Source organism: Petromyzon marinus, chromosome 74 (assembly GCF_048934315.1).
Source record: "Petromyzon marinus isolate PM22_M1 ecotype Great Lakes invasive population chromosome 74, UKy_Petmar_22M1.pri1.0, whole genome shotgun sequence".
NCBI lineage: Eukaryota > Metazoa > Chordata > Hyperoartia > Petromyzontiformes > Petromyzontidae > Petromyzon > Petromyzon marinus.
This window is the reverse complement of record NC_133740.1, coordinates 5,829,235-5,855,975: the sequence shown is the minus strand read 5'-3', so window position 1 is coordinate 5,855,975 and position 26,741 is coordinate 5,829,235. Positions and strand designations below refer to the sequence as shown.

The 26,741-nt window shown below is 46.4% G+C and overlaps 1 protein-coding gene across 1 annotated transcript in view; it reads right to left on the bottom strand.

The window, feature by feature from the left end:
- The window catches only part of LOC116937455 (LIM homeobox transcription factor 1-beta-like), a 201,700-nt gene extending 179,142 nt beyond the window's left edge, over nucleotides 1-22,558 (bottom strand). Inside the window, exon 1 of the mRNA XM_076056177.1 lies at nucleotides 22,504-22,558. Within this exon, the coding sequence (XP_075912292.1) occupies nucleotides 22,504-22,558 (55 nt within the window). The remainder of the gene's footprint in view (nucleotides 1-22,503) is intronic.
- Nucleotides 22,559-26,741: the final 4,183 nt, after the last annotated feature.

Here is a 26,741-nt window from a genome sequence, read left to right as displayed (position 1 = left end):
CTAACATTTGTGAGTGTCTGAGTGAGCGTTTGCTCCATCCTAACATTTGTGAGTGTCTGAGTGAGCGGTTGCTCCTTCCTAACATTTGTGAGTGTCTGAGTGAGCGTTTGCTCCATCCTAACATTTGTGAGTGTCTGAGTGAGCCGGTTGCTTCTTCCTAACATTTGTGAGTGTCTGAGTGAGCGTTTGCTCCATCCTAACATTTGTGAGTGTCTGAGTGAGCGGTTGCTCCTTTCTAACATTTGTGAGTGTCTAAGTGAGCGGTTGCTTCTTCCTAACATTTGTGAGTGTCTGAGTGAGCGGTTGCTTCTTCCTAACATTTGTGAGTGTCTGAGTGGTTGCTAATTCCTAACATTTGTGAGTGTCTCAGTGAGCGGTTGCTCCATCCTAACATTTGTGAGTGTCTCAGTGAGCGGATGCTCCTTCCTAACATTTGTGAGTGTCTCAGTGAGCGGTTGCTCTTTCCTAACATTTGTGAGTGTTTCAGTCAGCGGTTGCTCCTTCCTAACATTTGTGAGTGTCTGAGTGAGTGGTTGCTCCTTCCTAACATTTGTGAGTGTCTGAGTGAGTAGTTGCTCCTTCTTAACATTTGTGAGTGTCTGAGTGAGTGGTTGCTCCTTCCTAACATTTGTGAATGTCTGAGTGAACGGTTGCTCCTTCCTAACATTTGTGAGTGTCTGAGCGAGCGGTTGCTCCTTCTTAACATTTGTGAGTGTCTGAGTGAGTGGTTGCTCCTTCCTAACATTTGTGAATGTCTGAGTGAGCGGTTGCTCCTTCCTAACATTTGTGAGTGTCTGAGCGAGCGGTTGCTCCTTCTTAACATTTGTGAGTGTCTGAGTGAGCCGGTTGCTCTTTCCTAACATTTGTGAGTGTCTGAGTGAGTGGTTGCTCCTTCTTAACATTTGTGAGTGTCTGAGTGAGCCGGTTGCTCCTTCCTAACATTTGTGAGTGTTTGAGCGAGCGGTTGCTCCTTCCTAACATTTGTGAGTGTCTGAGTGAGCCGGTTCCTTCTTCCTAACATTTGTGAGTGTCTGAGTGAGCGGTTGCTTCTTCCTAACATTTGTGAGTGTCTGAGCGAGCCGGTTGCTTCTTCCTAACATTTGTGAGTGTCTGAGCGAGCCCGTTGCACTTTCCTAACATTTATGAGTGTCTAAGTGCGCCCGTTGCTCCTTCCTAACATTTGTAATTGTCTGAGCGAGCGGTTGCTTCTTCCTAACATTTGTGAGTGTCTCAGTGAGCGGTTGCTCCTTCCTAACATTTTTGAGTGTCTGAGTGAGCGGTTGTTCCTTCCTAACATTTGTGAGTGTCTGAGTGAGCAGTTGCTCCTTCCTAACATTTTTGAGTGTCTGAGCGAGCCGGTTGCTTCTTCCTAACATTTGTGAGTGTCTGAGTGAGCGTTTGCTCCATCCTAACATTTGTGAGTGTCTGAGTGAGCGGTTGCTCCTTCCTAACATTTGTGAGTGTCTGAGTGAGCGGTTGCTCCTTCCTAACATTTGTGAGTGTCTGAGTGAGCGTTTGCTCCATCCTAACATTTGTGAGTGTCTGAGTGAGCCGGTTGCTTCTTCCTAACATTTGTGAGTGTCTGAGTGAGCGTTTGCTCCATCCTAACATTTGTGAGTGTCTGAGTGAGCGGTTGCTCCTTTCTAACATTTGTGAGTGTCTAAGTGAGCGGTTGCTTCTTCCTAACATTTGTGAGTGTCTGAGTGAGCGGTTGCTTCTTCCTAACATTTGTGAGTGTCTGAGTGGTTGCTAATTCCTAACATTTGTGAGTGTCTCAGTGAGCGGTTGCTCCATCCTAACATTTGTGAGTGTCTCAGTGAGCGGATGCTCCTTCCTAACATTTGTGAGTGTCTCAGTGAGCGGTTGCTCTTTCCTAACATTTGTGAGTGTTTCAGTCAGCGGTTGCTCCTTCCTAACATTTGTGAGTGTCTGAGTGAGTGGTTGCTCCTTCCTAACATTTGTGAGTGTCTGAGTGAGTGGTTGCTCCTTCTTAACATTTGTGAGTGTCTGAGTGAGTGGTTGCTCCTTCCTAACATTTGTGAATGTCTGAGTGAGCGGTTGCTCCTTCCTAACATTTGTGAGTGTCTGAGCGAGCGGTTGCTCCTTCTTAACATTTGTGAGTGTCTGAGTGAGTGGTTGCTCCTTCCTAACATTTGTGAATGTCTGAGTGAGCGGTTGCTCCTTCCTAACATTTGTGAGTGTCTGAGCGAGCCGGTTGCTCCTTCCTAACATTTGTGAGTGTCTCAGTGAGCGGTTGCTCCTTCCTAACATTTGTGGGTGTTTGAGCGAGCTGGTTGCTCCTTCCTAACATTTGTGAGTGTCTGGGTGAGTGGTTGCTCCTTCCTAACATTTGTGAGTGATTCAGTGAGCGGTTGCTCCTTCCTAACATTTGTGAGTGTCCGAGCGAGCTGGTTGCTCCTTCCTAACATTTGTGACTCTCTGAGTGAGCAGTTGCTCCTTCCTAACATTTGTGAGTATCTGAGTGAGCGGTTGCTCCTTCCTAACATTTGTGAGTGTCTGAGTGAGCGGTTGATCCTTTCTAACATTTGTGAGTGTCTCAGTGAGCGGTTGCTCCTTCCTAACATTTGTGAGTGTCTGAGCGAGCCGTTGCTCCTTCCTAACATTTGTGAGTGTCTGAGCGAGCGGTTGCTCCTTCCTAACATTTGTGAGTGTCTCAGTGAGCGGTTGCTCCTTCCTAACATTTGTGAGTGTCTGAGTGAGCGTTTGCTCCATCCTAACATTCGTGAGTGTCTCAGTGAGCGGTTGCTCCTTCCTAACATTTGTGAGTGTCTCAGTGAGCGGTTGCTCCTTCCTAACATTTGTGAGTGTCTGAGTGAGCGGTTGCTCCTTCCTAACATTTGTGAGTGTCTGAGTGAGCGGTTGCTCCTTCCTAACATTTTTGAGTGTCTGAGCGAGCCGGCTGCTTCTTCCTAACATTTGTGAGTGTCTGAGTGAGCGTTTGCTCCATCCTAACATTTGTGAGTGTCTGAGTGAGCGGTTGCTCCTTCCTAACATTTGTGAGTGTCTGAGTGAGCGGTTGCTCCTTCCTAACATTTGTGAGTGTCTGAGTGAGCGTTTGCTCCATCCTAACATTTGTGAGTGTCTGAGTGAGCGGTTGCTCCTTCCTAACATTTGTGAGTGTCTGAGTGAGCGGTTGCTCCTTCCTAACATTTTTGAGTGTCTGAGCGAGCCGGTTGCTTCTTCCTAACATTTGTGAGTGTCTGAGTGAGCGTTTGCTCCATCCTAACATTTGTGAGTGTCTGAGTGAGCGGTTGCTCCTTTCTAACATTTGTGAGTGTCTAAGTGAGCGGTTGCTTCTTCCTAACATTTGTGAGTGTCTGAGTGAGCGGTTGCTTCTTCCTAACATTTGTGAGTGTCTGAGTGGTTGCTAATTCCTAACATTTGTGAGTGTCTCAGTGAGCGGTTGCTCCATCCTAACATTTGTGAGTGTCTCAGTGAGCGGATGCTCCTTCCTAACATTTGTGAGTGTCTCAGTGAGCGGTTGCTCTTTCCTAACATTTGTGAGTGTTTCAGTCAGCGGTTGCTCCTTCCTAACATTTGTGAGTGTCTGAGTGAGTGGTTGCTCCTTCCTAACATTTGTGAGTGTCTGAGTGAGTGGTTGCTCCTTCTTAACATTTGTGAGTGTCTGAGTGAGTGGTTGCTCCTTCCTAACATTTGTGAATGTCTGAGTGAGCGGTTGCTCCTTCCTAACATTTGTGAGTGTCTGAGCGAGCGGTTGCTTCTTCTTAACATTTGTGAGTGTCTGAGTGAGCCGGTTGCTCTTTCCTAACATTTGTGAGTGTCTGAGTGAGTGGTTGCTCCTTCTTAACATTTGTGAGTGTCTGAGTGAGCCGGTTGCTCCTTCCTAACATTTGTGAGTGTTTGAGCGAGCGGTTGCTCCTTCCTAACATTTGTGAGTGTCTGAGTGAGCCGGTTCCTTCTTCCTAACATTTGTGAGTGTCTGAGTGAGCGGTTGCTTCTTCCTAACATTTGTGAGTGTCTGAGCGAGCCGGTTGCTTCTTCCTAACATTTGTGAGTGTCTGAGCGAGCCCGTTGCACTTTCCTAACATTTATGAGTGTCTAAGTGCGCCCGTTGCTCCTTCCTAACATTTGTAATTGTCTGAGCGAGCGGTTGCTTCTTCCTAACATTTGTGAGTGTCTGAGCGAGCGGTTGCTTCTTCCTAATATTTGTGAGTGTCTGGGTGAGCGATTGCTCCTTCCTAACATTTGTTAGTGTCTGAGCGAGCCCGTTGCTCCTTCCTAACATTTGTGAGTGTCTCAGTGAGCGGTTGCTCCTTCCTAACATTTGTGAGTGTCTGAGTGAGCCGGTTGCTTCTTCCTAACCTTTGTGAGTGTCTGAGTGAGCCGGTTGCTCTTTCCTAACATTTGTGAGTGTCTCAGTGAGCGGTTGCTCCTTCCTAACATTTGTGAGTGTCTGAGTGAGCGGTTGCTTCTTCCTAACATTTGTGAGTGTCTGAGTGGTTGCTAATTCCTAACATTTGTGAGTGTCTCAGTGAGCGGTTGCTCCATCCTAACATTTGTGAGTGTCTCAGTGAGCGGATGCTCCTTCCTAACATTTGTGAGTGTCTCAGTGAGCGGTTGCTCTTTCCTAACATTTGTGAGTGTTTCAGTCAGCGGTTGCTCCTTCCTAACATTTGTGAGTGTCTGAGTGAGTGGTTGCTCCTTCCTAACATTTGTGAGTGTCTGAGTGAGTGGTTGCTCCTTCTTAACATTTGTGAGTGTCTGAGTGAGTGGTTGCTCCTTCCTAACATTTGTGAATGTCTGAGTGAGCGGTTGCTCCTTCCTAACATTTGTGAGTGTCTGAGCGAGCGGTTGCTCCTTCTTAACATTTGTGAGTGTCTGAGTGAGCCGGTTGCTCTTTCCTAACATTTGTGAGTGTCTGAGTGAGTGGTTGCTCCTTCTTAACATTTGTGAGTGTCTGAGTGAGCCGGTTGCTCCTTCCTAACATTTGTGAGTGTTTGAGCGAGCGGTTGCTCCTTCCTAACATTTGTGAGTGTCTGAGTGAGCCGGTTCCTTCTTCCTAACATTTGTGAGTGTCTGAGTGAGCGGTTGCTTCTTCCTAACATTTGTGAGTGTCTGAGCGAGCCGGTTGCTTCTTCCTAACATTTGTGAGTGTCTGAGCGAGCCCGTTGCACTTTCCTAACATTTATGAGTGTCTAAGTGCGCCCGTTGCTCCTTCCTAACATTTGTAATTGTCTGAGCGAGCGGTTGCTTCTTCCTAACATTTGTGAGTGTCTGAGCGAGCGGTTGCTTCTTCCTAATATTTGTGAGTGTCTGGGTGAGCGATTGCTCCTTCCTAACATTTGTTAGTGTCTGAGCGAGCCCGTTGCTCCTTCCTAACATTTGTGAGTGTCTCAGTGAGCGGTTGCTCCTTCCTAACATTTGTGAGTGTCTGAGCGAGCGGTTGCTCCTTCTTAACATTTGTGAGTGTCTGAGTGAGTGGTTGCTCCTTCCTAACAATTGTGAGTGTTTCAGTGAGCGGTTGCTCCTTTCTAACATTTGTGAGTGTCTGAGCGAGCGGTTACTTCTTCCTAACATTTGCGAGTGTCTGATTGAGTGGTTGCTCTTTCCTAACATTTGTGAGTGTCTCAGTGAGCGGTTGCTCCTTCCTAACATTTGTGAGTGTCTCAGTGAGCGGTTGCTCCTTCCTAACATTTGTGAGTTTCTCAGTGAGCGGTTGCTCCTTCCTAACATTTGTGAGTGTCTCAGTGAGCGGTTGCTCCTTCCTAACATTTGTGAGTGTCTCAGTGAGCGGTTGCTCCTTCCTAACATTTGTAAGTGTCTGAGCGAGCGGTTGCTCCTTCTTAACATTTGTGAGTGTCTGAGTGAGTGGTTGCTCCTTCCTAACAATTGTGAGTGTTTCAGTGAGCGGTTGCTCCTTTCTAACATTTGTGAGTGTCTGAGCGAGCGGTTACTTCTTCCTAACATTTGCGAGTGTCTGATTGAGTGGTTGCTCTTTCCTAACATTTGTGAGTGTGTCAGTGAGCGGTTGCTCCTTCCTAACATTTGTGAGTGTCTCAGTGAGCGGTTGCTCCTTCCTAACATTTGTGAGTTTCTCAGTGAGCGGTTGCTCCTTCCTAACATTTGTGAGTGTCTCAGTGAGCGGTTGCTCCTTCCTAACATTTGTGCGTGTCTCAGTGAGCGGTTGCTCCTTCCTAACATTTGTGAGTGTCTGAGCGAGCGGTTGCTCCTTCTTAACATTTGTGAGTGTCTGAGTGAGTGGTTGCTCCTTCCTAACAATTGTGAGTGTTTCAGTGAGCGGTTGCTCCTTTCTAACATTTGTGAGTGTCTGAGCGAGCGGTTACTTCTTCCTAACATTTGCGAGTGTCTGATTGAGTGGTTGCTCTTTCCTAACATTTGTGAGTTTCTCAGTGAGCGGTTGCTCCTTCCTAACATTTGTGAGTGTCTCAGTGAGCGGTTGCTCCTTCCTAACATTTGTGAGTGTCTCAGTGAGCGGTTGCTCCTTCCTAACATTTGTGAGTTTCTCAGTGAGCGGTTGCTCCTTCCAAACATTTGTGAGTGTCTGAGTGAGCGGTTGCTCCTTCCTAACATTTGTGAGTGTCTTAGTGAGCGGTTGCTCCTTCCTAACATTTGTGAGTGTCTGAGTGAGCGGTTGCTCCTTCCTAACATTTGTGAGTTTCTCAGTGAGCGGTTGCTCCTTCCTAACATTTGTGATTGTCTGAGCGAGCCGGTTGCTCCTTCCTAACATTTGTGATTGTCTGAGCGAGCCGGTTGCTCCTTCCTAACATTTTCGAGTGTCTGCGCGAGCGGTTGATCCTTTCTAACATTGGGAAAGTTTTTTTTCTCTCTCCCTCTCAGGGTGCCAACCAAAACCGGTCTGGCTCTTGAAACGTAACCTAAATTAACGTTGACTGCGCCCAAAGTGTTGTGTGGGGAGTGTGTGGTGGAGCGGTGGGGGTTGGGTGTGGTTATTTTATTATTTATTACTGAACTTTTTTTTATTTTTGGTTGTTACAGGAAAATGTTGCTAAAGAATTTCTGGTTTTTGGCTTTTAACTCCCGGATTGAGCAGCCGCCATTGTTTGGTTGTCATGGTTACCCTGTCGCCATCTTTGGTTGTCAAGGTTACCCTGTCACCGTTTTTGGTCGTCAAGGTTCACCTGTGACACAAACTCCACTCACTCACTCTGTAGAACAGGGCTTGAACACACAAACTACACTCACTCACTCTGTAGAACAGGGGTAGAACACACAACCTCCACTAACTCACTCTGTAGAACAGGAGTAGAACACACAAACTCCACTCACTCACTCTGAAGCACAGGGCTAGAACACACAAACTCCACTCACTCACTCTGTAGAACAGAAGTAGAACACACAAACTCCACTCACTCACTCTGTAGAACAGGAGTAGAACACACAAACTCCACTCACTCACTCTGTAGAACAGGGCTAGAACACACAAACTCCACTCACTCACTCTGCAAAACAGGGGTAGAACACACAACCTCCACTAACTCACTCTGTAGAACAGGAGTAGAACACACAAACTCCACTCACTCACTCTGTAGAACAGGGCTAGAACACACAAACTCCACTCACTCACTCTGTAGAACAGGGCTAGAACACACAACTCCACTCACTCACTCTGTAGCACAGGGCTAGAACACACAAACTCCACTCACTCACTCTGTAGAACAGAAGTAGAACACACAAACTCCACTCACTCACTCTGTAGAACAGGGCTAGAACACACAAACTCCACTCACTCACTCTGTAGAACAGGGCTAGAACACACAAACTCCACTAACTCACTCTGTAGAACAGGGCTAGAACACACAAACTCCACTCAGTCACTCTGTAGAACAGGAGTAGAACACACAAACTCCACTCACTAACTCTGTAAAACAATGGTAGATCACAAACTCCACTCACTCACTCTGTAGAACAGGGCTAGAACACACAAACTCCACTCACTCTGTAGAACAGGAGTAGAACACACAAACTCCACTCACACTCACTCTGTAGAACAGGGCTAGAACACACAAACTCCACTCACACACTCTGTAGAACAGGAGTAGAACACACAAACTCCACTCACTCTGTAGAACAGGGCTAGAACACACAAACTCCACTCACTCACTCTGTAGAACAGGAGTAGAACACACAAACTCCATTCACTCACTCTGTAGAACAGGGCTAGAACACAGAAACTCCACTCACTCACTCTGTAGAACAGGAGTAGAACACACAAACTCCACTCACTCACTCTGTAGAAGAGGGCTAGAACACACAAACTCCACTCACTCACTCTGTAGAACAGGAGTAGAACACACAAACTCCACTCACTCACTCTGTAGACCAGGGGTAGAACACACAAACTCCACTCACTCTGTAGAACAGGGGAAGAACACACAAACTCCACTCACTCACTCTGTAGAACAGGAGTAGAACACACAAACTCCACTCACTCACTCTGTAGAACAGGAGTAGAACACACAAACTCCACTCACTCACTCTGTAGAACAGGAGTAGAACACACAAACTCCACTCACTCTGTAGAACAGGGCTAGAACACACAAACTCCACTCACTCACTCTGTAGAATAGGGCTAGAACACACAAACTCCACTCACTCACTCACTCTGTAGAACAGGGCTAGAACACACAAACTCCACTCACTCACTCTGTAGAACAGGGCTAGAACACACAAACTCCACTCACTCTGTAGAACAGGGCTAGAACACACAAACTCCACTCACTCACTCTGTAGAACAGGGCTAGAACACACAGACTCCACTCACTCACTCTGTAGAACAGGAGTAGAACACACAAACTCCACTCACTCACTCTGTAGAACAGGGGTAGAACACACAAACTCCACTCACTCACTCTGTAGAACAGGGCTAGAACACACAAACTCCACTCACTCACTCTGTAGAACAGGGCTAGAACACACACACTCCACTCACTCACTCTGTAGAACAGGGCTAGAACACACAAACTCCACTCACTCACTCTGTAGAACAGGGGTAGAACAAACAAACTCCACTCACTCTGTGGAACAGGAGTAGAACACACAAACTCCACTCACTCACTCTGTAGAACAGGAGTAGAACACACAAACTCCACTCACTCACTCTGTAGAACAGGGCTAGAACACACAAACTCCACTCACTTTGTAGAACAGGGGTAGAACACACAAACTCCACTCACTCACTCTGTAGAACAGGGGTTGACCACGGAAACTCCAATCACTGAAAAGGGCCCTAGTCATGGACGGAACCCAATGCCCCTTTGTGTTCAGGGGCAGTCCATAAATGACGTCACGCGATTTTTGACGATTTTTGACTCCCCACCCCCAACCCCATACGTCACGCGGCGTTACAAAAGTCAGACCCCCCCCCCCTCAAATATGACGTCACAAAGCTCTGCCAACCCCCCCCCCCCCCCCCCCCAAAAAATATATATAAATATAAAACACGCTTCAATTCGCTTTAAACTATTGTCACATTGTAGTTGCTTATTTAACGTGGCGCTGCACTCCGATGTTGCAGGAGAAAACATTTATTACAAAGTCTATTCAATTAAGTAGAACGTGCTGTCTGTATTTATTTATAAAGTTTCTCGTTTTGATGTGACGTCACATTACTCAAACGCCCCGCCCCCCACTCCTCCTCCTCGTCACACATCGTCACAAATGTCTGACCCCCAACCCCACCCCACCCAGGTGCGTGACGTCATTTATGGACGGCCCCAAATGACAGCAGCTCTACCACGTGGAGACCCATAGAGATACATACACACCCATAGAGATACATAGAGACCCATAGAGATACATAGAGACCCATAGAGTTACATAGACACCCATAGAGATACATAGAGACCCATAAAGATACATAGAGACCCATAGAGATACATAGAGACCCATGGAGATACATAGACACCCATAGATATACATAGAGACCCATAGAGATACATAGACATCCATAGAAATACATAGAGACCCATAGAGATACATAGACACCCATAGAGATACATAGACACCCATAGAGATACATAGACATCCATAGAAATACATAGAGACCCATAGAGATACATAGACACTCATAGAGATACATAGATTCCCATATAAATACATAGAAACCCATAGAGATACATACACATCTTTAGAGATACATAGACACCCATAGAGATACATAGAGACCCATAGAGATACATAGAGATCCATAGAGATACATACAGACCCATAGAGATACATAGAGACCCATAGAGATACATAGACACCCATAGAGATACATAGAGACTCATAGAGATATATAGACACCAATAGAAATACATAGAGACCCATAGAGATACATCGACACCCAGAGAGATACATAGACACCCATAGAAATACATAGAGACCCATAGAGATACATACACACCTTTAGATATACATAGACACCCATAGAGATACATAGACACCCATAGAAATACATAGAGACCCATAGAGATACATAGACACCTTTAGAGATACATAGAGACCCATAGAGATACATAGACACACATAGAAATAGAAAGAGACCCATAAAGATATATAGACACCCATAGAGATACATAGAGACCCATAGAGATACATAGACACCCATAGAGATACATAGACACCCATAGAAATACATAGAGACCCATAGAGATACATTGACACCTTTAGAGATACATAGACACCCATAGAGATACATAGAGACCCATAGAGATACATAGACACCCATAGAAACACATAGAGACCCATATAGATATATAGACACCCATAGAGATAGATAGACACCCATAGAAATACATAGAGACCCATAGAGATACATACAAACCTTTAGAGATACATAGACACCCATAGAGATACATAGAGACCCACAGAGATACAAAGAGATCCATAGAGATACATACAGACCCATAGAGATACATAGAGACCCATAGAGATACATAGACACCCATAGAAATACATAGAGACCCATAGAGATACATAGACACCCATAGAGATACATAGACACCTATAGAAATACATAGAGACCCAAAGAGATACATACACACCTTTAGAGATACATAGACACCCATAGAGATACAAAGATACCCATAGAGATACATAGAGATCCATAGAGATACATCAGACCCATAGAGATACATAGAGACCCATAGAGATACATAGAGACCCATAGAGATACATAGAGACCTATACAGATACATAGACACCCATAGAGATACATAGAGACCCATAGAGATACATAGAGACCCATAGAGATACATACAGACCCATAGAGATACATGGAGATCCATAGAGATACATAGAGGCCCATAGAGATACATAGAGACCCATAGAGATACATAGAGACCCATAGAGATACATAGACATCCATAGAGATACATAGACACCCATAGAGATACATAGACACCTATAGAGATACATAGACACCCATAGAGATACATCGACACCCAGAGAGATACATAGACACCCATAGAAATACATAGAGACCCATAGAGATGCATACACACCTTTAGATATACATAGACACCCATAGAGATACATAGACACCCATAGAAATACATAGAGACCCATAGAGATACATAGACACCTTTAGAGATACATAGAGACCCATAGAGATACATAGACACACATAGAAATACAAAGAGACCCATAAAGATACATAGACACCCATAGAGATACATAGAGACCCATAGAGATTTCATAGACACCCATAGAGATACATAGACACCCATAGAAATACATAGAGACCCATAGAGATACATAGACACCTTTAGAGATACATAGACACCCATAGAGATACATAGAGTCCCATAGAGATACATAGACACCCATAGAAATACATAGAGACCCAGATAGATATATAGACAACCATAGAGATAGATAGACACCCATAGAAATACATAGAGACCCATAGAGATACATACAAACCTTTAGAGATACATAGACACCCATAGAGATACATAGAGACCCATAGAGATACAAAGAGATCCATAGAGATACATACAGACCCATAGAGATACATAGAGACCCATAGAGATACATAGACACCCATAGAAATACATAGAGACCAATAGAGATACATAGACACCCATAGAGATACATAGACACCTATAGAAATACATAGAGACCCAAAGAGATACATACACACCTTTAGAGATACATAGACACCCATAGAGATACAAAGATACCCATAGAGATACATAGAGATCCATAGAGATACATCATACCCATAGAGATACATAGAGACCCATAGAGATACATAGAGACCCATAGAGATACATAGAGACCTATAGAGATACATAGACACCCATAGAGATACATAGAGACCCATAGAGATACATAGAGACCCATAGAGATACATACAGACCCATAGAGATACATGGAGATCCATAGAGATACATAGAGGCCCATAGAGATACATAGAGACCCATAGAGATACATAGAGACCCATAGAGATACATAGACATCCATAGAGATACATAGACACCCATAGAGATACATAGACACCTATAGAGATACATAGACACCCATAGAGATGCATAGAGACCCATAGAGATACATAGAGACCCAGAGAGATACATAGACACCCATAGTGATACATAGATAACCATAGAGATACATAGAGACCCATAGAGATACATAGAGACCCATAGAGATACATAGACACCCAGAGAGATACATAGATACCTATAGAGATACATACACACCCATAGAGAGAAATAGACACCCTTAGAGATACATAGACACCCATAGAGATGCATAGAGACCCATACAGAAACATAGACACCCATAGTGATACATAGAGACCCATAGATATACATAGAGACCCATAGAGATACATAGACACCCATAGAGATACATACCGACCCATAGAGATACATAGGGATCCATAGAGATACATAGAGACCCATAGAGATAGATAGACACCCATAGAGATACATAGAGACCCATAGATATACATAGACACCCATAGAGATACATTGAGACCCATAGAGATACATAGACACCCATAGAGATACATACACACCCATAGAGATACATAGAGACCCATAGTGATACATAGAGACCCATAGAGATACAATGAGACCCATAGAGATACATAGAGACCCAAAGAGATACATAGACACCCATAGAGATAAATAGACACCCATAGAGATATATAGAGACCTATAGAGATACATAGACACCCAAAGTGATACATATAGATCCATAGAGATACATAGAGACCCATAGAGATACATAGACACCCATAGAGACACATAGATACCTATACAGATGCATACACACCCAGAGAGATAAATAGACACCCATATAGATACATATACACCCATAGAGATACATAGAGACCCATACCGATACATAGACACCCATAGTGAAACATAGAGACCCATAGAGGTACATAGAGACTCATAGAGATACATAGACACCCAAAGAGATACATACAAACCCATAGAGATACATAGGGACCTATAGAGATACATAGACACCCATAGAGATACAGAGAGACCGATAGAGATACATAGACACCCATAGAGATACATACACACCCATAGAGATACATAGAGACCCATAGTGATACATAGAGACCCATAGAGATACATAGAGACCCATAGAGATACATAGACACCCATAGAGATACTTAGACACCCATAGAGATACATAGAGACCCATAGAGATACATAGACACCCATAGTGATACATAAAGACCCATAGAGATACATACAGACCCATAGAGATGCATACACACCCATAGAGATACATAGAGACCCATAGTGATACATAGAGACCCATAGAGATACATAGAGACCCATAGAGATACATAGAGACCCATAGAGATACATAGAGAGATTCATAGAGATACATAGACACCCATAGAGATACATAGACACCCATAGAGATACATAGAGGCCATAGAGATACATAGACACCCATAGTGATACATAAAGACCCATAGAGATACATACATACACATAGAGATACATAGGGACCCATAGAGATACATAGAGAGCTATAGAGATACATAGAGACCCATAGTGATACATAGAGACCCATAGAGATACATAGAGAACCATAGAGATACATAGAGACCCATAGAGATACATAGAGACCCATAGAGATACATAGACACCCATAGAGATACATAGACACCCATAGAGATACATAGAGACCCATAGAGATACATAGACTCCCAAAGTGATACATAGAGACCCATAGAGATACATAGAGACCCATAGAGATACATAGACACCCATAGAGACACATAGATACCTATACAGATACATACACACCCTTAGAGATAAATAGACACCCATAGAGATACATAGACACCCATAGAGATACATAGAGACCCATACAGATAAATAGACACCCATAGTGATACATAGAGACCCATAGAGATACATAGAGACCCATAGAGATACATAGACACCCATAGAGATACATACAGACCCATAGAGATACATAGCCACCCATAGAGATACATAGAGACCCGTAGAGATACATAGAGATACATAGAGACCCATAGAGATACATAGACACCCATAGAGATACAGAGAGACCCATAGAGATACATAGACACCCATAGATATGCATACACACCCATAGAGATACATAGAGACCCATAGTGATACATAGAGACCCATAGAGATACATAGAGACCCATAGAGATACATAGAAACCCATAGAGATACATAGAGACCATAGAGATACATAGACACCCATAGAGATACATAGACACCCATAGAGATACATAGAGACCCATAGAGATACATAGACACCCATAGTGATACATAAAGACCCATAGAGATACATACAGACCCATAGAGATACATACACACCCATAGAGATACATAGAGACCCATAGTGATACATAGAGACCCATAGAGATACATAGAGACCCATAGAGATACATAGACACCCATAGAGATACATAGAGACCTATAGAGATACATAGACACCCATAGAGATACATAGACACCCATAGAGATGCATAGAGACCCATAGAGATTCATAGACACCCATAGTGATACATAAAGACCCATAGAGATACATACAACCCCATAGAGATACATAGGGACCCATAGAGATACATAGAGACCCATAGAGATACATAGATACCCATAGAGATACATAGAGACCCTTAGGCTCAACTATAAACTATTATTATTGTACCAGCTAAGTCCCCACTGAGATGATGTGTAGCATCATCGTCACCATAGAAACAGCCAAATACACTAATCGTGTGTTTCTATAGACTCATAGACACCCATAGAGACCCACACTCATAGAGTCCCAAGTAGACTCATTCTCATAGAGACCCACAGATACCCATACTCATAGACACCCATAGAGACCCATACTCATAGACACCCACATAGACTCATACTCATATAGACCCACAAAGACCCACACTCATAGAGACCCATACTCATAGAGACCCACAGAGATCCACAGAGACCCATACTCATAAAGACCCCCAAATACTCATACCAAAGAGACCGACAGAGATCAACAAAGACCCATCTCATAGAGACCCACAAATACCCATACTCACAGACACCCACAGAGATCAACAGAGACCCATACTCACAGAGACCCACAAAGACTAATACTCAAAGAGACCCACAGAGATCCACAGAGACACACACTCATAGAGCCCCACAGAAACCCATACTCATAGAAACCCACAGAGACCCACACTCATAGAGACCCACAGACACCAATACTCATAGAGACCAACAGACACCCATACTCATAGAGACCCACAGAGACCCATACTCATATAGACCCACAGAGACCCATACTCAGAGAGACCCACAGAGACCCATACTCATAGAGACCCACAGAGACCCATACTCATAGAAACCCACAGAGACCCATATTCATAGAGACCCACAGAGACCCACAGAGACCCATACTCATAGAGACCCACAGAGACCCACACTCATGGAGACCCACAGAGACCCATACTCATAGAGACCCACAGAGACCCACAGTAACCCACACTCATAGAGACCCACAGAGACCAATACTCATAGAGACCCACAGAGACCCATACTCATAGAGACCCACAGTGACCCACACTCATAGAGACCCACAGAGACCCACAGAGACCCATACTCACTGACACCCATAGTAACCCATACTCATAGAGACCCACAGAGACCCATACTCACTGACACCCACAGCAACCCACACTCATAGAGACCCACAGAGACCCATACTCACTGACACCCACAGTAACCCACACTCATAGAGACCCACAGAGACCCATACTCACTGACACCCACAGTAACCCATACTCACAGAGACCCACAGTAACCCACACTCATAGAGACCCACAGAGACCCACAGAGACCCATACTCACAGAGACCCAGAGTAACCCACACTCATAGAGACCCACAGAGACCCACAGAAACCCAACACACACCCACAGAGACGCATACTAAAACGAAACTATGTTTATTGTAGCAGTAAAGAACGATTGCGATGTGTAATATATATATATTTTTCCAGCAGCCCTGACCCGGCTCTCACAAATGATACAGCCACATGAAGTGGCTGCTCAGCACTTGAGAATGTATATCACGAATGTGTTTACTCAGACTCATAGAGACCCGTCGCCCCGTAGAGACCCACGCACACCCAAAGGGATACACAGACCCACAGAGACCCACAGAGACCCACAGAGACCCACACAGACCCACAGAGACCCACAGAGACCCACAGAGACCCACAGAGACCCACACAGACCCACAGAGACCCACACAGACCCACAGAGACCCACAGAGACCCACAGAGACCCACACAGACCCACAGAGACCCACACAGACCCACAGAGACCCATATGCCGAAACTAAATTCCGTTGATTCGACCATGTGTAGTAGGGACAGCCGAGATGGGCAGCGATGTTTCAGGAGCTACTAAAAATGATAGCCCCAACGAGGTGGCCTTGCATCATCGTCATCGTCGTCATCATCGTCGTCATCATCGTCATCGTCGTCGTCATCATCGTTATTGTCGTCATCATCGTCGTCATCATCATCATTGCCGTCATCATCGTCGTCATCATCATCATTGCCGTCATCATCGTCGTCATCATCGTCGTCATCATCGTCATCGTCGTCATCATCATCATCGTCATCATCATGGTTGTCATCATCATCATCGTCGTCATCATCATCGTCATCATCGTCGTCATCATCATCATTGCCGTCATCATCGTCGTCATCATCGTCGTCATCATCGTCATCGTCGTCATCATCGTCGTTGTTATCATCGTCATCGTCATCATCATCATTGTCGTCATCATCGTCGTCATCATCATCATTGCCGTCATCATCGTCGGCATCATCGTCGTCATCATCGTCATCGTCGTCATCATCATCATCGTCGTCATCATCATCATCGTCATCATCATGGTTGTCATCGTCATCATCGTCGTCATCATCATCATCATCATCGTTGTCATCATCGTCGTCGTCATCATCGTCGTCATCATCGTCATTGTCGTCGTCGTCGTCATCATCGTCGTCGTCATCGTCATCATCGTCATCATCGTCGTCGTCTTCATCATCATCATTGTCATCATCGTCATCATCGTCGTCATCATCATCGTCGTCATCGTCATCATCGTCGTCATCATCAACGTCATCATCATCGTGATCATCGTGATCATCGTTGTCATTATCGTCATCATCGTCATCATCATTGTGGTCATCATCGTCATCGTCGTCATCATCGTCATCATCATCGTCATCATCGTCGTCATCATCATCGTCATCGTCGTCATCGTCATCATTGTGGTCATCATCATCATCGTCATCGTCGTCATCATCGTCATCATCGTCGTCATCATCATCGTCATCGTCGTCATCATCGTCATCATCGTCGTTATCATCATCGTCATCATCGTCATCATCGTCATCATCGTCGTCGTCGTCATCGTCATCGTCATCATCATCGTCATCATCATCGTCATCATCGTCATCATCCTCGTCATCCTCGCCATCATCGTCGGCACGTGGAAATGTTCCAAACTCCGTGAAGTTGGTTCCAAGTGTGCAATGAAGACTACAAAGACGACACCCGTTGGTTAGTTCGGTAAAGTCACTGTAGATAGATAGATGGAAAAACACTATAACAAAAATCTAAAGTAAATAAAATACAAAATGTAAATGCTCCAAACTCCGTGAAGTTGGTTCCAAGTGTATACACTACACTATACACAGCACTACACACTACACTACTATACTCTACACTACACTATACACTACACTATACACTACACTATACACTACTATACACTACACTATACACTACACTATACACTGCACTACACACTACACTATACACTACACTATACACTTCACTATACACTACACTATACACTACACACTACACTAGACACTATACTATACACTACATTACTATACTCTACACTACACTATACACTACACTATATACTACACCACACACTACACTACACACTACACTATACACTACGCTATACACTACACTATACACTACTATACACAACACTATACAATACACTGTACACTACTATTCACTACACTATACACTACTATACACTACACTATACACAACTATACACTATACACTACACTATACACTACTATACACTACTATACACTACACTACTATACACTACACTATACACTACTATTCACTACAGTATACACTACTATACACTACTATACACTACACTATACACTACTTTACACTACACTATACACTACTATTCACTACACTATAAACTACTATTCACTACACTATACACTACACTACTATACACTACACTACTATACAGCAGGCATCGTCAGGGTCGGGATCGAACCCACGACCTCCTGTAGACCAGGCGAGGTGGCTAACGCCTTCGGCTGGCACCAGTACGAGTCACGTGGTTTACGGTAGGCCTCAGCTGCTTTAGACGACGCACATTGACACGTGAGAGAGAGGGGCACCCCCAGTGGCAGCTGTCCCTGTGCATCAGTCTTTCAGTAGGGGGTAGCGATGCTGCTGCTGCTGCTGCTGTGTGGGTCTGGCCTAGGGGCACCCCCAGTGGCAGCTGCCATTAAATCTCCACGCGTTGATGACGACAATCAACTTGGTTCAGCAAGATTAGTCTATGGGTCTCTATGGGGTCTGTGTATATCTTTAGGTGTCTCTTCGTGTCTCTGTGTGTCTCTGTGTCTCTCTTTGTGTCTCTATGGGTCTCTGTGTGTCTCCGTGTGTCTCTGTGGGTTCCTATGTGTCTCTGTGTCTCAATGTGTCTCTGTGTCTCTCTTCGTGTCTCTATGGGTCTCTATGGGTCTCTATGGGTCTCTATGCATCTATATGTGTCTCTGTGTCTCACTTTGTGTCTCTATGGGTCTCTGTGTGTCTCTGTGTGTCTCTGTGGGTCCCTATGTGTCTCTGTGTCTCAATGTGTCTCCGTGGATTACTATGTGTTTCAATATGTATTTATGTGTGTCTGTGGTCCCTATGTGTCTCTATGTATCTCCACGTGTCTCTATGGGTCTCTGTGTCTCTCTATGGGTCTCTGTGTCTCTCTATGGGTCTCTGTGTCTCTCTATGGGTCTCTGTGAGTCCCTATGTGTCTCTGTGTCTCAATGTGTCTCTCTTCGTGCCTCTATGGGTCTCTATGGGTCTCTGTGTGTCTCTGTAGATCCCTATCTGTCTCTATGGATCTCTATGTGTCTCTGTGTCTCCATGTGTCTCTGTGGATTACTATGTGTTTCAATATGTATTTATGTGTGTCTGTGGTCCCTATGTGTCTCTATGTATCTCCACGTGTCTCTATGGGTCTCTCTATGGGTCTCTGTGTCTCTCTATGGGTCTCTGTGTCTCTCTATGGGTCTCTGTGAGTCCCTATGTGTCTCTGTGTCTCAATGTGTCTCTCTTCGTGCCTCTATGGGTCTCTATGGGTCTCTGTGTGTCTCTGTAGATCCCTATCTGTCTCTATGGATCTCTATGTGTCTCTGTGTCTCCATGTGTCTCTGTGGATTACTATGTGTTTCAATATGTATTTATGTGTGTCTGTGGTCCCTATGTGTCTCTATGTATCTCCACGTGTCTCTATGGGTATCTGTGTCTATCTATGGGTCTCTGTGTCTCTCTATGGGTCTCTGTGTCTCTCTATGGGTCTCTGTGTCTCTCTATGGGTCTCTGTGTCTCTCTATGGGTCTCTGTGTCTCTCTATGGGTCTCTGTGTCTCTCTATGGGTCTCTGTGGTCCCTATGTGCCTCTATGTATCTCCACGTGTCTCTATGGGTCTCTGTGTCTCTCTATGGGTCTCTGTGAGTCCCTATTTGCTTCTATGTCTCTCTTTGTGTCTGTATGGGTCTCTATGGGTCTCTGTGAGTTCCGATGTGTCTCTATGAGTCTCTGTGTGTCTCTAAGGGTGTCTATGTATCTCCATGTGTCTCTATGAGTCTCTATGTGTCTCTAAGGGTCACCATGGTTCTCTATGTCTCCATGTATCTCCATGGGTCTGTATGTATCTCTATGTATCTCTATGGGTCCGTATGTATCTCAATGTATCTCTATGGGTCTGTATGTCTCTCTATGTATCTCTATGTGTCTCTATGGGTCTTTTTGTGTCTCTATGTATCTCTATGTATCTCTATGTATCTCTATGGGTCTCTATGCATCTCTTTGTATCTCTATGGCTATATATGTATCTCTATGGGTCTCTATGTATCTCTATGTATCTCCATGTGTCTCTATGAGTCTCTGTGTGTCTGTGTGTGTCTCTATGTATCTCTATGGGTCTCTATGGGTCTCTGTGTCTCTGTGGGTCTCTATGTATCTCTATGGGTATGTATGTATCTCTATGGGTCTCTATGTATCTCTATGTATCTCCATGTGTCTCTATGAGTCTCTGTGTGTCTCTGTGTGTCTCTATCTATCTCTATGTATCTCTATGGGTCTCTATGGCTCTCTGTGTGTCTCTGTGGGTCTCTATGTATCTCTATGGGGATGTATGTATCTCTATGGGTCTCTATGTATCTCTATGTATCTCCATGTGTCTCTATGAGTCTCTGTGTGTCTCTGTGGGTCTCTATGTATCTCACTTCTGAACAATCGTGTTAAGCAACAGTTAGCGAGCACTTATTAAAAGTGTGAGCGGCACGAACAAACACATACACAACAACAACAACCGCCGTTCGCCACTAAGTGGCGGTGAAGTCACCACGACGCTTGTGCCAGGCCATGTGCACCTTGAGGCCACGTGAAGTGTCGAACGCCCATGGGCAGGAGGTCACGGGGCAGACCCAAGTTCTACAGGTCGACTGACTGAGATGACTGGCTGATGCACCACCTGTGCCCCCTACTGTGCCAACCTGCTGTGCTTTAGCCACCAGGCGCTCCACTCGTTGTTGTGAGCATCGCTCCTCTGCCCTCCGTTGTTGTTGGAGGGCGACTACCTCCAACTGCCCAGTAGCGTCCTTTGCGAGCCTCCTCCACACAGGCCGATCTTGACACCGCTGGTACCAGTCATCGGCAAGTCCAATCAGCTCCACGTCCTCCTGTACCACCTCACTCCATCTCTTCTCTAGTCCGTGCCGCGCCCGTTTAGCCCCCTCGATCCGGCCGAACAAAAGCTGTTTCGGCATGCGGTGGCTGGGCATGCTCACCGATGGGACCTTGTCCAGATTTTTCAAGAATTTGTGAGCTCCTCACACAATCCAGCCTGGTTAAACCCATGATGGATCGTAGGCAGGCAAGCCTAAATGTTTCTAACCGGCGAAGATGTTCCATTAGGGGGGTCCACGTTTCGCAAGCGTAGAGAATGGAGGGAATGACCGTGGCCGAGAAGACCTGAAGCTTAGTGCGGAGCGACAGACCAGGTAACTTCCACATAGCGTTACGCAACCGATGAAAAGATATTGCCGCTCGACTGATTCGGAGTGAGACCTCTGCTGTTAAACTGGAGCCGGTCATAAGCACACTGCCCAGGTATGGGAAACTCTCCACTCTCTCCACAACTGCCCCATTACCGATTGGGAGTTGTGGGGTGGAGTGTCCGATGGTACAAAATACCCAGGCAGGCGCTTAGTTTTGGTGGGGCTGATGGTAAGGCCCCATCTCTTGGTGGCACGCTCCAGTCTCAGCAGCAGCGTCTCCAACTCCTCCTCTGAATGAGCAGCAATTACCAAATCATCGGCATACATTACGTGGTTGAGCAATAGGGAGCCATCCCTTGACCACACCCGGGCATCGATCAGCTATTGAAGGCTTCACGAACTACGTGGTCAAAATAGTTAAATAATGTGGGAGCCAGAGGACATCTCTGTCACACCCCACGCACACACACGCACACACACACGCGCACACACACGCACGCACACACACACGCACACACACGCACGCACACACACACGCACACACACATGCACACACACGCACACACACACACACACGGACACACACACGTACACACACACGCACACACGTACACACACACACACCGACTCACCTGTATGTGCCTCGGCTTGGCCCTCACGGGTCGATTCCGGGCGGGGTTTTTCCATTGCGGAACGATCCCTCATTGCTGCCGCCTCTTCACACGTCCACGCCTGCCTGTGCCTGTGCGTGCGTGCGAGCTACATTACACACGGACTACACACGCTGGCTCACCTACACACGGACTACACACGCAGCTAGACCTGCCTGTGTGTGTGTGTGCATGCTATGTTACACACCCACACACAACAACAACAAGCGCCATTCGCCACTAAGTGGCGGTGACGTCACCACGACGCTTGTGCCAGGCCATGTGCACCTTGAGGCCACGTGAAGTGTCGAACGCCCGCTGGCAGGAGGTCACGGGGCAGACTCAGCAGGTGCCACGGGTCGACTGACCGAGATGACTGGCTGGTGCACCACCTGTGCCCCCTACTGTGCCAACCTGCTGTGCTTTAGCCACCCGGCGCTCCGCTCGTTGTTGTGAGCGTCGCTCCTCCGCCCTCCGTTGTTGTTGGAGGGCGACTACCTCCAACTGCCCAGCAGCATCCTTCACGAGCCTCCTCCACAGAGGCCGATCTTGACACCGCTGGTACCAGTCATCGTCAAGTCGACTCAGCTCCACGTCCTCCTGTACCACATCACTCCATCTCTTCTCTAGCCCGTGCCACGCCCGTTTAGCCCCCTCGATCCGGCCAAACAAGCTGTTTAGGCATGCGGTGGCTGGGCATGTGGGCTACATGACCCAGCCATCGCAGCCTTGCCTGCCGGAGGAGCTCACCGATGAAACTTTGTCCAGATTTTTCAAGGATATGTGAGCTCCTCACACAATCCAGCCTGGTTAAACCCAGGATGAATCGTAGGCAGGCCAGCCTAAATGTTTCTAACTGACGAATATGTTTCATTAGGGGGCTCCAAGTTTCGCAAGCGTTTAGATGGGAGGGAATTACTGTGGCCGAGAAGACCTGTTGCTTCGTGCGGAGCGACAGACCAGTCAGCTTCCATACAGCGTTACGCAACCGATAAAAAGATAATGCCGCTCGACTGATTCGGAGTGAGACCGGAGCCGGTCATGAGCACACTGCCCAGGTATGGGAAACTCTCCACTTAGTTTAGGTGGGGCTGATGGTAAGGCCTCTTGGTGGCAAGCTCCAGGTTCAGCAGCAGCGCCTCCAACTCTTGCTCTGAGTGTGCAGCAAATACCAGATCATCGGCATACGTAACATGGTTGAGCAATAGGGAGCCATCCCTTGACCGCACCCGGGCATCGATCAGCCTCCCATTGTATCTGTACCAGATGGAAATTCCTCCGGTACAGCTATTGAAGGCTTCACGAACTACGTACTCGAAATATATGTTAAATAATGTTGGAGCCAGGGACATCCCTGTCGCACCCAAAGGTGTACAGGGGATGGGACGAAGAACAACCCAGAGCCCAGGCATACTGATGGTATCATAGGCCTCAACCAGGTCAATAAAGCAGAGATGTAGATCTTGTTGGAATTCTCTATACCTCTGCTGTAGCAGACAGACAGAAAATATGGCCTCTGTGCAGGACTGCCCTTTCCTGAAACCGCATTGGGGCTCCACAAGCCTCTCCTTTGCGTTCGTGGCAAGGCGATGTTGAATAATTCCTTGTCAGGACCTTTCCCGGCACACTGAGGAGTGAGATGCCCCTGTAGTTGCTACAGTCTGTGCGGTCCCCCTTCTTAAAGATGGGGACCAACAGGGCATCCATTCAATTCTGCGGAACCCGTCCAGTGGTCCAGACTGTTGTTATGATGTCATGTAGGGCAGTCTGTGCACGAACGCCACCCTCCCTCAGCATTTTGCTTGGGAGATCATCTCTGCCGGTGCCTTTCCTGGTCTCAGGCTGTGGATCTCCTTCAGTACTTCCTCAAAAGATGGCACCTCAGCCAGCCACTCACAGGAGGCACTGCAGCCTCAGCAGGGTCATCCCCACTTTGTGCCACGATGTTTTTCAGGCTGAAAGATTTCCCCTCTCCCAGGACTTCACAGAAATACTCAACAAATCTGCAAACCTGTTCCTGGGAGTCGGAGAATGGATCCTCATTCTTTCACCTAATGATGGTAATAGGTCTGGCGCTGCAGGTTACTTTTTTTGATGGAGTTAAGTAGTGAGTTGTGATCGCGGGCCATTGAGGCAGACTCCATATCCTCAGCAACCCGGGACCACCACCCAACCTAGCAGCGCCTCACGGCTCTCAGAACCTCCAAACAAAGGCTGTGGTAAGCCTCCTCATTCTCTGACGTGGGATTCTGTAGCCGATGAGAGTGGACCTGTGGCTTTTTCTCAACCATCCTGAACACCTCCTCTGTCAGCCAGGGTCACTGGGGAGGTCTGGACCGTGTACCCAAAGTAGCCATTGCAGCTGCATGAGTCACAGTCCTAAATCTCGCCCATTTACCCTCGACATCCGGAGGAGTGGTGGACGATGCCAACCCCAGCCGCAAGCGATGATTAAATTCTCGCTTGCAACTTTCATCAGCTAACTGAGACCATGCCACTATGGGCTTGAATGGGCTCCTGGGTGGAAGATGACAAGTCGATGGTCAGTGGGAAGATCAGTTCCACGGTAGGTCCTGGTGTCAAGGACGTGGGCCCGCATCAGCTGTTACGTCACTATGTAGTCCAGCAGATGTTCTTGCATGGACCCGGCATGCATCCATGATGTTGTGTGGATGCGCAAATGCCGGAACAGCGTGTTGGTTATTAAAAGCCCATGGGCTGCACAAAAATCTAGCCGCCTGATCTGGCCAATGCCTTTCAATCACTCCAGACCAGGTGCCAGCATCATGACCAACTCGCGCTTTGAAGTCACCCAACATGATGACTCTATCCCGAGGGGCCACTTTAGCCAGCACCTGTGACAGGAGGTCCTAGAAGGCACCTGACTCATCGGCCTTGCCTGCATCCCTCCACGGATGTCCGTCTTCGGTGGGGGCATAATAAACCACGACCACCATTCCTCGCCTCCGGTTGATGGGAAGGCGAGCCCAAAGTAGTCTGGGGATGACAGCTTCCCACACCTCACCGCCACGCTCCCACGCCCCCTTCATTCTTTTGTTCAAAAGAAGAGGCACACCCTGTTGTTTGGCAGTCTCCTGCCCCGAGTAGAGGACTGTCCACCCCTCATGGTGGCAGGAGCCGGAGCCGGCCCACTGGACCTCCTGAATGCCACAGAGATACAGGCGGTACCGGTCCAGCTCCCGACAGAGGAGTGGCAGCCTCTCCTCCGCAGTGAGAGTTCGAACATTCCACGTGGCCACACGAAGTGGCGTTTCGTTGTTTCTGGAGGAGCCCCGAGGGTGGATATTCAATCTCCTGGCTCCGCCAATTGGGGTTTGGCCAGGAGACGTCATAGATGCCTGTCCCCGCGGGGCCTCCGGCACAAGCTTATTAGTTAGATATTTCAGTCGTGGCTTGGTGGTAGTTAATTGAAGGTGGAGGGGTTACCAGCTCCTCGCACCCGTCCAGAGCCCCCGTTTGGCCGGTGTGGTGGTTACAAACGCCATGACGGGAATGGCCAATCTAAGTTGGCCCTCCCCCCACGGCACTGCTAAGCACAGCGTTGCCGTCCTGCACCTCGAGGAGGTACGCGACGCATATACATACACAATCAGATATGCCTGTGCGTGTGTGTGTGCGTGTGTGAGCTGTATTACACATATACTACACACATACACAGCTGTGTGAGTGCCTGTTTAGTGTGTGATACACACAGACAACACGAAAACTATGCACAAACACAGAGATGTCAGAGCCTTATACACTACACACACATATACACTATGCACACTACACACAATACACACACTACACACTACACACACTACACACACTACACACTACACACACTACACACACTACACACAAAACACACTACACACATAACACACAATACACACACTACACACACACAACACGCACTACACACACTACACACACATATACACTATGCACACTACACACAATACACACACTACACACACACTACAAACACATATACACACACTACACACTACACACACTACACACACTACACACAATACACACACTACACACACATATACACTATGCACACTACACACAATACACACACTACACACTACATACACTACACACACTACACACACTACACACTACACACACTACACACACTACACACAATACACACTACACACAAAACACACACCACACACACTACACACACTACACACAAAACACAC